The sequence below is a fragment of the Xenopus tropicalis genome, chromosome 3 (assembly GCF_000004195.4).
Source record: "Xenopus tropicalis strain Nigerian chromosome 3, UCB_Xtro_10.0, whole genome shotgun sequence".
Classification (NCBI taxonomy): domain Eukaryota; kingdom Metazoa; phylum Chordata; class Amphibia; order Anura; family Pipidae; genus Xenopus; species Xenopus tropicalis.
The window spans coordinates 92,786,853-92,801,768 of NC_030679.2; the positions used below are offsets into that span (position 1 = coordinate 92,786,853).

The window sequence follows — 14,916 nt, forward strand, 5'->3', positions numbered from 1 at the left end:
TCTTAACTGTAAGTCATTGCCCCATCAGTGATGCACAAATCAATTTTCTGACCAATCTTGTACTTTTGGGCCTGTACAGGTGTCAGATGACAGATGGCCATGAATTAACTACATTTAGGAGGAGAAGGAAAATCTTGTTGCTGAAATCAATGTCAAACCTGACTCTTTTTATGCCCCTCTGTGATTAACCCCCTTCATCTCCTGCTTTTAATTCTATTAACCTTCCCTGCCAGGGTCCCAAGTATGTATGACTAATACAACTACACAGCTAATCTAGCCACTGAACATCAATAATTACATAGTCAGTACAAGCATGAGTGTATTCAATGAGTGTAAGTGTGGCTACAGGGAATTCCTGAAAGTGCACGCCCCCTTATGATGACCTATAACTGATGGCTCGCATGAGCTCACTTATTATGTGGGAAAGAAAGAAAGCCGTGGCGGCCAACATGAGTCACTGCATTTCCAGACAAAAGATAAGAGAGTATATTGTGTATCAACTGTGCTAGACACTTGCACATGGGGGAAACATTTGATCAAGAATAATTCTATTTATCATTTCTCAGCTACCTGCTTTTTCACATAAGTTAACAGGGTCCTGCAACCAAAAATGTTTTGGGTTTTTTTGTGCACAATAAAAGAAAATGTAATTCTAATCAGCTTTCCAATATACATTCAAAAAGAATGTTCCCAGTTGTCCTGTAAATATCTTTTTCTGCTCTCTGGTCCTGACACCAGAAACAGTGTCACAAATAAGTTGTCCTCCAGGTCTGTGGATCAGCTGGATTCTGCTACATTGTTTCAAAAGTCAGAACCTGTAGTGCAGAGAATATAAACAGACAAAAGAAAAGCTACAAAAAAAGCCAAACAGATGCTGCTTTTAATGACAATTAAAATATTACTTTAAGACCAATCAATATTTTTAATTAATGTATATTGGGAAGTTCCTTAGAAATACATTGTTTTTTATTACACAAAAAAATGTTTAGTTTGGAGATCTCATTAAAGTTGCCAACAGAGCCCATTCACACAAACATTTTTTCCTGCCTATCATTGGTTGTATATGAACTAAGATCAGCAAATAAGGACATCACATCCAAGTATTATTCTTAACAGTCAGAAAGTTAGAGGTATTTTGCTGCTGTACCAGAATACCCCTATGCTCTTTATTTAGGTAGGAGACCCCTGTTCTAAACAAAGTAGCAAGCTAGCCAGGGGAGAACTGACTCCTGAGACATTGTTAATTAATTAATACAGACTAGAAAGCTGGTTTGAATTACATTACTTTCATTGTGTAGAACAGGGGTCCCCAACCATTCTTACTCTCGAGCCACAATCAAATGTAAAAAGACTTGTAGAGCAGCACAAGTATCATAAAAGTTTATGGAGGTGCTAAATAAGGGCTAAGACTGGGTATTAGGTAGCCTCTATGCACACTATCAGCTTACAGGAGGCTTTATTTGGTAGTAAATCTTGTTTTTATTCAACCAAAACTTGCCACCAAGTCAGGAATTCAAAAACAACTACCTGGTTTGGGGGCACTGAGAGCAACATGTTGCCCCCGAGCCACTGGTTGGGGATCACTAGTGTAGAAGAACACTAATATTTTTGTTATGAAACAAAATGGTAAAAACTGGGTGACCTTGTACTGGCAAAATATACAGAATTAGGGCAAAGTCAGACCTGATTTATGGTCCGCTTCTCTCCGCCTGTAGGCAGGAGGAGAGAAGTGGATCCACTCTCATCAGCTACTCTGTGTACCTGCACTGACAGGCACAGTATCAGCCTGAGTGGAGGCCTGATCAGCCCGAAAAAGGCTGCTTTCGCATTTTTCACGTTGGCCTCCAGGTAGCTGCACTCAGGCCAAAGCTGTGCCTGTTAGTGCAGCTACACAGAGCATCTGGTAAAAGCGGATCTGCTTCCCTCTGCCTACCTACAAAACACAGACAGAGAGAAGCAGACCGTATGCCAGATCTGACTTTGCCCTTAGGATTTGTTGTATAAAGAGCTAGTTAAAGTAATCTGTTTATAAGGTATAATTATTGGATTTTTGACTAAAATGAAGCACACTGGGTGCCAACTAGTATATGCTATGCTTTAGTTTAAAAATATCAAACCACATTTGTTAGACACTTTTAGACCAGATATTAAATTGTTTTAGGTGTCCCCATAATTTTGTATAAATATATATATTTACAGTTTGCTAATTCAGCAAAAGAAGATGCACTTATAGTTCTGCCAATATTTTCTAAAATGTAGTTTCACCTGGAGACTAATTTGAATAAATTAAAAGAAACATTAAAACGTGTATCTATCAAAAATAAATACATTTTGAAAACAGTTTCATATTAAGTCAAAGGTAAATGCCACTCAGAACTAGAATAAGCCTCATTGCCAAGCAGCTCGCAGTACTCTTTCCAGTTGAAGTGCAGTCTGTATATTTCCACTCACACGCAGGCGCCCACCAGTGTATGCTGTGAGTGGGTGCAAGTCTCCACATATAAGGGACATGAGGTCTGCTTCTGTCATTTCCAAAGTAACATCTGGACAAGGATGGACACCCCAACCACAGTTCCCAGAACCTTAGCAAGAAAAAAACAGAGCAGATAGTTATGTGGATGTGTGGTGGTTGAACAGGATACGGAGGTGAAAGAAACATTTTGAAATGTTGTAGGAAGGTAAAGTGCCAAGAAGCCTATGGGTTTTATAGAGTGGATGCAGAAGAGGTAAAGGGTGTGCAAGTCCACATAAATAGTTATAGTGAAAGTATGCAGTGCTGGAGGGTGAGAAGAATGAACAACAACATATAAGGGCATACAATACAGATTATCTGCTTTTCTCCACGCACATTTTGAACGCAGGCAGAGAAAATTGGATCTGCTCCTCTAAGTAGCTCTAGTGACAGAAACAATGTTGGCTTGCGTGCAGCTTCAATGAGTAACTGTGGCCTGAAAACAAATACTTATGTATTTGGGTCAATATCTGCTTAGTTTTTCTGCTCACAGGCCAATGCCATGCCTGTCAGTGGAGCTAAATGAAGGTGCGATGGGAATGGATTTGCCTTTCTCTGCCTGCGTTTTAAAAAGCAGATAATCAGCATTATGTGCACTAACCCTAATATTAGTGGACATACCATGTGCCAATAAAGTATTCAAGTTTACCAGCTCTTTCTATCATCACTTGCTTCGAGTTATGCAACTCATGCATGATAAAATGAAGCTTTCTGTGTTGTTTATGGGCACCCAAAAGAAACTAAATAACTAACCCATTATGGGTGGAGTGCTTGGCTTGTAAGTACAAAGGATTTATTGACCAGGCTGGTACCCTAAAATATGTGATGGACATCTGGTATAATTTTACAGTTTACCTCTGGTTAAATTAGCAACACTACGGGTGCTTTTAAATGTTTAAGCAAGTTTGCTTGATTGTTCACTTTTTCAGTTAAAGGAAAAGTAATGCCATTAAGTGAAAATACATTTCTTTATATTTAAAGTTTATATCTACTCATCCAGCACATATAAATGACGTATTATGTGAAAACAAATGCCTTTGTTCTATATGTCTGTGGAAATCCATAAATCACATTTTGTTCTACACAGCTTATCACTTATCAGCTATATGTAAACAGAGTATTGCCCTATTCATCTTGAATGGCTGCCCCTTATTGCTACACAATGGGGTGCTAGCACATAAATAAGAATAATATATAAATATAACGTAAAGGAAACCGTCTACAGAGTGATCAGATTTTGAAAATCAAAATAAAACCTGCAATGAGCTATGTTTTTACTGGTATTGTTTGTGTTGTATCTTGCTCTGTATTAATCTCAACAAACACCCAAATTAAAAAAAATGAAACAAAAAAAAAAAACCTTCTAGACAAGAAGGCAAAAATTATGTTGTTCACTTGACAACCTACCTGACTTTAGATCGAGAAAGTATTCAGATATTTGCCCTCCAGGCATTGTCACATACAGCTGATAGGAAGAACCCACTTCAGACACTAATGACTCTGTAAGGCTTGCCTCAACTTTAGATAGCAACTGCTTTAACGAGAGGTCTGTGTCTGCAATTGATAAAAATAATAAGTATAAGTTAATTTTAGTAGATTTTGAGTAAAACCTTACAGTCAAATAAAGGGTGGGAAAATCAGACATGCCCCAATGTACTTCATGTGGTCACAATACTTTTCATTATGTTAGAGTCCTGCGTGGAACCAATTTTTGAGACCCAGACCCATGGCCCACATCTGGCCTTATTACTTTCTTTGATCTGCTGCCCAACCCGCAACTGCCTTATCTGCAACCCGATCCACAACCTGCTGACCACCATTAAACAAGAAGTGCTGTTGCAGCAAACAGGAAGTGACATCATCAGAAGTGAACGGGGTAGAAAAAAAACATTTAAAAATATTTAAAGGGGTAAATTATACATAATATAAGAAATATGGTTAAGACCCGCAACTATACCCACATCCAAAAATCCTACCCACAGGGTACCCACTTTTCTTGTGGGTAACCCATGGGTACCTGACCAGCTGCAGGGTATTAACTTATATTTAACTTTTGTATGTAATATTGTTAACAATTATGAGCTGTTTTACTGTTCATTAGTAAATCGGCATTTCGGGTTATCTGATTTGGATATGTCTTTTAAAACCAGCATTCTGATTTCCGTTTGCAAAGACTGCCCTCAACTTCCCAGACTTCTAATATATGCCTGCAGATTCTTCTAATTGCATTACCTGTAAACTTATCATTGTCCCTACACTTTTAGCCACATTATAAAAGTCCCAGAATGTCCTTATAATTTTGGCAGAAAAAGTGACTAATATATTTGTTGTAGGTCACAAACCTGAATTACTATTTGGCCATAAACTGCCTGACTGGTTAGTGGATCCATCAGATCCTTATGTGGACGTGTGGGCTACACCATGAAAATAAGGGGGGGGGGGTGAAATGGAACAACCAATTACCACTTTCTCCAAGTGTATATAGCCATCTCCTGACATTGAATCGCCATGAGCTGCACTTCCATGCTGTAACCCAAGTAACTGGCTTCATCCTGCTTTTCCCTTTTTGGACGGAGGTTTGACTGACATGACTGCACAGTAGGGAGGTTTGCTTATAAACCAATGATCATACAGTTTGGTCAGACCATGAAACACAGGAAGAATGTGAATGTGTATACCAAATTGCTTATAACATTTATTTCTTTAATATTATCCTTGAAAGATCTTGTCCACAAAACGAGTGCTATTTTGTTTTTGTTTAAGGCAAATCATGCATCTAATGGCCTTTTGTCAAAAAACATAAAAATACAGACATCAGAGTTGTGGGGGTAGGTTTGACATCTTTCATAAGCAGAGCAACTGTCCTTATTTTTCATCAAGTGACGTTTCAATGGCAAAGCACCTAGATATAAGTCTACTAAAATATAATTCAAACATTATATAAACCCAGTAGGATTTTTTTTGCCTTCAATTTAGATCAAATCTATCTTAGTTATCTTTTACTAAATAAGTATTTGCTAATGTTTTATTATTATAGAGAAAGAGAAACTCACTAACGGATCCTATGGTTTTGCCACCTTTAGTGAAGGGAATGACAAGTGAAGGCCAGATTTAAATGTTTACATAAACTGACAGAAGTTTCTCAGGGTTACATTAGGACTTGGATTATTGACAAAATTGGCATAGTTAAGACCTCGGACTTTAAAAAGACCTTTCTTGTGGTTCTGGTTATTATCTGCATAACTGTACTCTTTTTTTTTTTGTTTTTTTGTAGCGATAAAACAACTATACCCCTACTTCCCCCCTTTGTCCCTCTTCCTCCTTAAGAACTAGGAAAACTGAGTCCTTTTCTTTTGCAATGCAAAAAATATTTTTAACGTTATTTAAAAAATAAGGTTCCATAAAACAGGCATTTCCAGGAATTTTTCATCATCATAAGGAAAAGCCTCTGTATCTTTTATGATAAGAAAAGGCCATGAGAAATAGTACTTGAGGTTCAAGGGGAATGTTTGAGATATTTCTGCTGTAGTCTGCAAAAAAGCTGCATAATATAAAATCCGAATAATCATTGTGAGAAATATTCATTATTGATGCAATACTTTTCTATTGCATATCCTCTGTAATCTAATACATATTAAGCCCCTAAGGAAACTGATATTTGCTGGCAGGATAATAATACTTGTAATAAACACAAGCAGCAAGACGCAAATCTGTAAATATTAAAGGAGAAGTAAAGTCATTTTGGCATTTTAATGCCAATAGATTTGCCACATTAGTGCCACCAAGAAGATTATATTTATTCTGCAGAAATCATACCTGAGTAAAGAGCCCTAGACCCTTTCTCTGATTGCAGCTGCCATTTTAGCTTGGTGTTCATAGCTTTCTGTTTGCAGTCTAGCCCTTATAGCTCAGATCGTACATTCCTAAGGGAGGAGTGAGTTTTATGAATTCTTATGGTAGGGGGGAGCAGGAGAGGGGAGAGAGGAGAGAACTGGGCAAACTCTGGCCCAGGAATGAAGGATGTTTCGGAGAGAAGAAGTCAGATACCCTAAGAACATATTTACAAAAATGGAAACAAGAAATCCTGTGTTTCTTTTGATGGAGTGCAGCATTACTGTAAGTGCTTATGGCTGTATTTACATAGACCTTTCTGATAAAGCTTATTTAGTTTTTACCTTTCCTTCTCCTTTAATATATAAACATTTCCTTATTTATTATACACATTTCTTAAAGGTCTTGTTTATTACACATATCTAAATAATAGGGAAGTGGTCACAGTTTACATTATGTAGGATTGAGTGTGACATATGACTGCACATTTTTGGACAGCCACTTGAAGTGAAATTCAGTTTAAATAGTAGTAGTAATGGTAGGTTTTTTACTTTAATTTATTCTTTATGGCTTTTTAATTAAGTTATTCCTGTACAGGTATCAGACCTCTTATCCGGAAAGTCATTATTCAGAAAGTTCCGAATTACAAAAAGCCCATAGACTCCATTTTAATCAAATAATTCACATTTTTAAAAATTATTTCCTTTTCTCTGTAATAATAAAACAGTACCTTGTACCAGATCCCAACTACGATACCATTAATCCTTACTGGAGCCAAAACTATCCTATTAGGTTTAATTACTGTTTAGATAATTTTTTCAGTAGACGTAAGGTAGGAGATCTGAATTATGGAAACTCTGGAACTCTATTCCTGAATCCCTCCGTAGGGTAAACTCACCCACTCTCTTTAAGAAAAAGCTCAGCTGTTACCTTCTGGAGCACTAAGACATTATTTTGCCCAGTCCTGCGCTTAAGGGCAAATGCCCATACCTGATGCACTCTTACCTTCCAGTTTGTGCCTGTATGTTACCCAACCACTCAGATTGTAAGCTCTATGGGGCAGGGACCTCCTTCCTACTGTGTCTCATACCACATGGCACTTATATATATATGTATTTATTGTATTTATTTATTATATCACTTGTCCTCCCTGTGTGTAATTTTGTATTCTGTAAGACTGTACAGCGCTGCGTACCCTTGTGGCGCTTTATAAATAAAGTTATACATACATACATACATACATACATGGAAAGACCCCTTATCCGGAAAACCCCAGGTCCCAAGCATTCTGGATAACAGGTCCCACAGTCTCATTATACTTTGCCCTGCAGCAGACTTCACCTCCACCCAAGTTCTAAAATTGCCCTGCATGAAGATTTCCATTTTAGGACCTTAGAAGGTTCATGCAGATATTTCACTTTGTTCCAGAATAAAAACCAACATACTCCTTTTATTAGTAAGCATATGACTGAACTTAATGTTCAATTATTATAATAATTTTCTAATAATTATGGGGGCTCAGTGTTTTCCCCATCATCAAAATGTGTTTAACTGCTTAGAGCTTGGTAGACCTCATTGATGCTTGAGTGAATCCTTGCTCCACTATGTGTACCATAATAAATCAATCATTCATTCCAGTGTGGAAAATAAATTGTTAAATCCAAACAGGGCAAAAAAGTTTCTACTTGACAGTTACGGCTCGGTAACAAGTTCAGAGTTCCAATAAATTGACTCCATTGTGTCAACAAATATACCACTTTTCCATTATCTACATAAAACATAAATGAGGAAACTTTTGTTTAAAAGGAGCAGTATATTAGTAATGAACGGGTCAAAAAAATTTTAACCTGCCCCAGACCTTAACCTCCCATAAACACCCATAGGGGCAACTGGTCAGCTTGAACCCAACCTTCGGCAACTGGCACATTACAATACATATATACAATACTATGTGTATATCCTCGAGTGCAGTGTTGAACATACTTTTTGGCTAAACAGAGGAAAAAAGGACAACTGAAACAACTTTATATTTGGTCCCTGCAAGGTAGATAATTATATGAAGTATAGTCACAACAAAGGGGAAGGGTAATCTAAATTATCCAGCTTGAAATGACAAACCATCCATCTTTATTTTCCCTGCTTCCCTGCACTTTTTAGCTATAAAAAATAAAATAAAAAAACATATTATATATATTATTATATTGTATATACTAGAAGTAATAAGTATATTTAGCACAAGCCCTAATCATTAAACTTAAACAAGGGGATACACACTATACCTTTTAATTACACCAAATACAGGATACTGTTAAACTAGAATTATACTTGAAAGATATGTTATAGAGAACAAACCTTTAAGTGAAGGACTATCATTTCCTGAACTTTGTCTTGTGAGTGCAAGGAATTGCATGAGCAATTGATCGATTCCACCACAAGGTACAGCTGGTGTTACTGGGGGCACAATCAAAGCATTTTCAGGGGTTTGTAAGATGGATTCTAGTGCCAGTTCAACACGCTCTACACAGAGTCCCCAAGGCTTTACTTGCTCATTTAGGTCCTCCTGCAAAGAAAAGCATCTTAAGTGCTGCACCCTGGAAACCATAGCTAGCTTGATTTTTAAAAACACTATAATTTTTCTAGCTAGAATTAGGCTAATAATCTTTCTTTTAGTTCCATATGTACTGCATTTCTTATCTATCAGTTCAAAGCCAAAATGAGAACATGTAATTTGGAAGCACGATAAGTCTACCTACTCTGCTTATGCACAATAAAAACTTTCCTGTGCTGACCTTTCAACAGAATATCACATCTACAACTTACAACTAGACATTTATTTTGCACCTTCTATAACATTCTGGCTTTCCACAGGGTTCTGCATGTTAAAATCATATTTAAAGAATTTTTTAATCTGTGCACAATCCCTACAGAATAGCTGCCAGTAATTGTATCCTATGCTGTGAATCCCTATGCCTGTTACATTGGGTAAGCCTTGCTCATCATTTCTCACTGCTGTACCTTCAGGTGCTCGGCTATGCGTGCCCGGTCATTTTGAATCTCCCGCAAATATTTGCGTCCAAGACTCTGTGTCATTAGGTTCTGTGCTGTGTTACGAGTGACAAAATTCAGATCCTGGACAGATAGGACAGAAAGTACGGGATCACAAATGCAAAACTGGATATCTGCTCCCATGGACACCAGAACACCGTCACGGGATTTCACCTGTACACAAAGGAGGTACTTTGTTATAACATGAATACAAAGGCTGGGCAGCAAAGAAACCCATCAAAAGCTTAGGATAGAACTCTAAGAACCTCTTCTTTTGTGAGCATAACAAGCACAAATAATGATTATGAGATATATATTTCTATGTATTAATGCCTGTATGTCTGAACATATTTATTCGTACATAAAATAATGAGGAAGAACTTCATCCAAACCCTGCCATCTGTTTAGTAAAAGTGAAAAATGGCAGAATACATCATTTTGCTTAATTTAACAATGCAATAAGTTTTAAGTTAAGCATATTTCACACGTGAGGAAAATCCTTACCTTGGATGGTGGTACACTAAAGGCTTTTGTTCTCATGTCCACTCTCTGAAACTGATCAATAAGGGGGAACAACAAAACCAACCCAGGACCTCGTGCAGCTTGTACGCGGCCAAGCCGGAATATGACAATGCGCTGGTAATCAGGCACCATCTGCAAAGATAGTATAGCTTAGCTAAATGTTATTGTCATTGCTAATAACAGCTTATATTTTATAAGCCTTGTGCAAGCCCTATAAAAAAAATTACATCTGCAAGACTATCTACAAGTTTTAGGGCCAACACGTTCCTATCAACTAGGAACCGATCTGACATTAGGACCTTCACTAGTATAGAGATTAGTAAAGCATTGCTCTGCATATGGGCGAGTAATCCAGCAATGCATATACAAATCTGCCACACATTACGATGCATGTGATGATATCATTTAGAAAATGACTTGACCCAAGTTTGGTCCATGAGCCAAAAAAAACAAATGGTTGGTGCTCACTGCAGGGATATCACCCATCACTCATATGTGAAAGAAGTTCATTATGTCATTTAAGATACACCCTTAAATCCCCTCTGGATAGCACAGCAACTCCAAGCACATAATAACACACATTAGGGACCATATAATGACTTTTTCCAAATGCTAACAAACTCCCAGAACAAATCCCTGCCAGATTCACCTCCAACTTGCAGCACAGGGCAGGCAGAGTATGGCACACGCAGGCAGCATAGGGCAGGCAGAGTATGGCACGTGCAGGCAGCATAGGGCAGGCAGAGTATGGCACGTGCAGGCAGCATAGGGCAGGCAGAGTCTGGCACATGCAGGCAGCATAGGGCAGGCAGAGTCTGGCACACGCAGGCACCATAGGGCAGGCAGAGTATGGCACACACAGGCACCATAGGGCAGGCAGAGTATGGCACATACAGGCAGCATAGGGCAGTGTGTCAAAGAAGATAACTGTCAATTTATCAAAATGTGTTCAACAGAATTGTTAAATCAGAAAGGGTCAGTAATGGCATACTGACAGGTATGACAGCTATCCTTACTGCTCAGTAAAAAGTGAAATAACTGGCCCCTTAGAATCAGTGCCAGGGTAATCAATATGGTAAAGCCATAAGACCTCAAACAAGGTGATACCACAAACCTCTAAGGGTGTGACAATGCAAACTTTTTTTATTTAAATCCCTGAAATCCCTTAAATACAGCCACATATTCAAGAGTTATTTACATGTTCAACATCTTCAAAGCATACAGCACTAAAATGAAAACCAGGCTAGCTATCATCATGAAATAGCTATTAGCTAAACTGAAATAGCTTTACAAACCATGTGCTCTTTAGTTACGTAAAGAAATAATTGTTTAATGGAAAACAATTTTCAAACAAGAATGCGGCCCTTTGTTTCAAACAGATGAAATCAGGGTTTCATACAGCAAACTTATTAGACGTGGTAAAAGCTCTATATAATTAAAATGAATTAGCAGCAGACTCATATCAAAGCTGTTCCTTTGTGGTGCATAATGGGCTGGGATTGGTTAATGTAAAGCTGTGTAAGTGCACCTACTAACAGAGGAGAACCCTGGAGATATCACCTACCCCAATGTGGAGGTAATTATAGGGTTCTTACAGTCAGATTGAATTGATAGGAACACCACACGATAATCCTGTTTTAATGCTGTGTGCTGGAAATAAGGCAGCCCCCATTCTAACAATTTTGGCTGCATCTGCAAAATGTGTACCTGCAATGGTGTCCATTTTTACTTACTGCAATTGGGAACTTACATTTTTAAAGAACTGCCACAGTTGCAGTCAGTGTGTATTGCCACCATTCTAAAGGTATGGCGACTTTGCATTTGTCCTGCTCTGCTTGCCCACACCTTTGGATTGGAAACTATCTTGACGTGATAGACTCCCTTTAACACTGCAAAAGGCACTGGTGCAATTTTTTGTCATTATTTGTAAATAAGCCTTCATGTGTACTGATTCTCAGTACAAGGTACTAAAGTTAAGTTAAGTTAATCAATTTAACATGTGACCAATAGGCTAGGCTGCACTACCATTTAACAGTGCTCTATTTGCTAATTTCAGTGTTTGTTTAGTCATGCTTGCTTCAGCCCAACAAAAACACATATGCACAAATGTAACAAAAGTACCGTTTGCATATCTGGCTATTCTGAGTGAAAACATCATCACTTTTCTGTTTTGGCTTTTATCATGAAACTGAAGTGCACTCTTGTTTTAGGTGATGAATGACAGTTCTAATAATAATAATGTTTAAATAACAGTAATGTTATATGTTTGAGGCACTATGATCTTCCTTGCTTCACTCTCCATATCTTATCACACATTATGAAACAAATAGGAACCCCTTTGTTTTCTACTAAAGTAACACTGGCCATACACAGCCAGATCAACTCGTTTGCAGCGTTTAGGGCTGTGACACACGGGGAGATTAGTCGCCATGCGAAATGCCATCCCATCGGCTACAATGTAAATCGCCGGTGGGATGGCATACGCTGCGCAGAAGTTTCCTCCTAAGGCAACTTCCGCGCAAATTGCCATCCCACCGGTGATTTACATGCTAGCCGGTGGGATGGCATTTCGGGGAGATATGTTGCGCGGTGACTAATCTCCTCGTGTGTCACAGCCCTTAAGTCACTTCATTAAGATGGCAATACACTGAAAGATCAGCTTATTTGGCATCCTTGACAAATGAGTGAATCTTTCCCCAAAATGACCACCTTGAACAATCTATGTGCCTGAATGCCGAATATAATAATGTTAACTAGAAAAAAAAAAAGCGTAGTTTGATTCTCATTTGCTCCTCTACAGATCATACAGTTCTTCCTTTGATGGACAAAGAAAAGTACTGTTTATGGAAATAACTAACCAGAAAACAAGCATATGACAGTATCAACCACACTAGATCATGAGCTTTAGCATGACATGAAACTAAAAAACCCAACAGTACATAAAAAAAATAAAAGAAATCAATTTGGTTACAGAAGGTTACTGGTGGCCTGGAATATAATATTTGTACTTGGTCAGAGAATTGGCTGAAGGATAGATTACAAAGAGTGGTGGTCTTTTCTAATTGAACCAATTTAATTAATGGAATTCCACAGGTGTCTGTCCTTAGTCCTTTGCTTTTTTTAATAAACCTGAGGTAAGCGCTAGTAAGTACTGTCTCTATCTTTTAGATGATACTATTGGGCAAACTATAAGTTTCATGCAGAGCATTTTGACAAAACTGGAATACTGGGCAGCAAACTGGCAAATGAGGCTTTCCACCAGCAACTTCTATTGTTGCTGCAATAGCAGAGATCCCAGTTACTGCAAGTCTGTTTTTGAGTACCCATACTTTTAAGATAACATGTCGGGTAGGGCTGTGGGTCAGATGAAAATATTTTGGTATGAATTGGCAGATTACCCAACTCAACCTTTAGCCCAATGATACCAAAGGGCTCTGATATGCCTAACTCAGCAGCCCAAAATGAACTGGTTACACTAGGTTGGCGAGAGCTGCCATCCTCCTGTAGCCTTAAGTACAAATGTAAGCAATCTACAGGAGGGTCATGCTGCCCCTATACCAGCGTGACTAATGAACCAGCTCTCCATGTGCTACAAAGTTAAGACTTGCATAGAAATAATGGTACATCAAGAGGGAAAACCCTAAACTCTTTAGGCCTCTAAAATAATTTCCATGCATGTAAACTGTGTATTGTTTTTTAATAAGAAGTGGTGGATTTAACCAACAGGTAGTTAATGTAAATAAATGCACACAATTTGTTTAGCATATATTAAAGTCACAACTGCACATTTGCAGAAGACTATAATACTTGTAGCTGTAGTATCTGCTGGTATTGGGTAACTGGAAACAGTAGGTTTACCTTTAGAAAGCACCATGCTGACAATGGGAAGGTGACAATAAGGAAGAGGAGTGACAGGCAGGATATTGCTGTATGGCAACACCACATCAGCCAGGTATCAGATGGAACTGTGAATGAAAACAAGAAAAACATGTAGAGAACAAGAAAAACATGTAGAGAACAGTTGGTTCTGGTTGTTATTGAGGTTAAAAGGAATCGGGGGATGGTTGAGCAGAGGGTCTCACCTGATTTATGAGACTGCGGTAAGTGGCCCTCATCTAGTCCCATGGACAGAGCAGTATATTTGTACTGACCCCACATTTCTCCAGGCCAGGTAAGACACAGTTGCGATGGCCAATCCTTTCAAAACTAAACATAAAACGGCTGGTGTTGCCCCACAGGCCACAGGCTGTGCTATTGCATAGGGATTTCATAGGAAACTCTGCAAGCAGGAGTAGCAAAGCAGCCCTACACAGCAAGTAACGCTAAATATTAAAGGTTTATAACGTACACCCAGCGCACTAGGGACACTGGCGCCAGTACCATGCCGGCCCACAATGGCCGATCAATGCCTTTAGCGGTCTGATAAGAGCTCGGAAAATAAAGCAAAGAATACCGATTATTTTGGTGTATGGATACAGTGTTTCCAACAACTTCCTGGTTACGGTGCTTGTGGGCGGGGGCACTGAGGGCACTGCTGCCCCCTCTGTCTGTAGGAGGCCACAGTTACTCGGAGAAGATTCTGCGCAGTAGGCAGTCTGTGCAAATGTATTGCATGTGACCGTATTTACTCACACACCTCCTTTCTGCAGAAACAAATGCCTCTAGTTAATCCCACACTATTTCAGCAGATTTAACTCCGCCCCTTCAGCTGTCTCGGCTTCTTCCCGTAAATACTTGCTCTCGCCTCTCAATGGGAATTTGGGTTTGGGTTGTGTTGCGCCAGAGTTTGGGAACAACGCAATGGCAATATGGCCCGTACGGACTTCGTTTTCTGAAGTCGCCCGGAGCTTCCCAGCCTTCTGGCGCCATTGGGAAACGAGGCACAGCGCATGTATTAACCCCAGCGATTCCTTCTATCTCATACCTGCCAACATTTGGAAAATATTAAGAGGGACAAAAATAAATGCTGCACACAGTGTGGCAATTTTTTGACCACGCCCATTTTT

The 14,916-nt window shown here is 38.8% G+C and overlaps 1 protein-coding gene across 1 annotated transcript; it reads right to left on the bottom strand.

The window, feature by feature from the left end:
* Positions 1-635: 635 nt before the first annotated feature.
* Positions 636-14,289, bottom strand: stoml1 (stomatin like 1). The gene is given in 7 exon segments (NM_001045728.1): positions 636-2,582; positions 3,920-4,066; positions 8,696-8,903; positions 9,359-9,562; positions 9,893-10,042; positions 13,769-13,875; positions 13,993-14,289. Coding segments are annotated over 7 exon segments (1,086 nt in total). The 5' UTR covers positions 14,069-14,289; the 3' UTR covers positions 636-2,388.
* Positions 14,290-14,916: the final 627 nt, after the last annotated feature.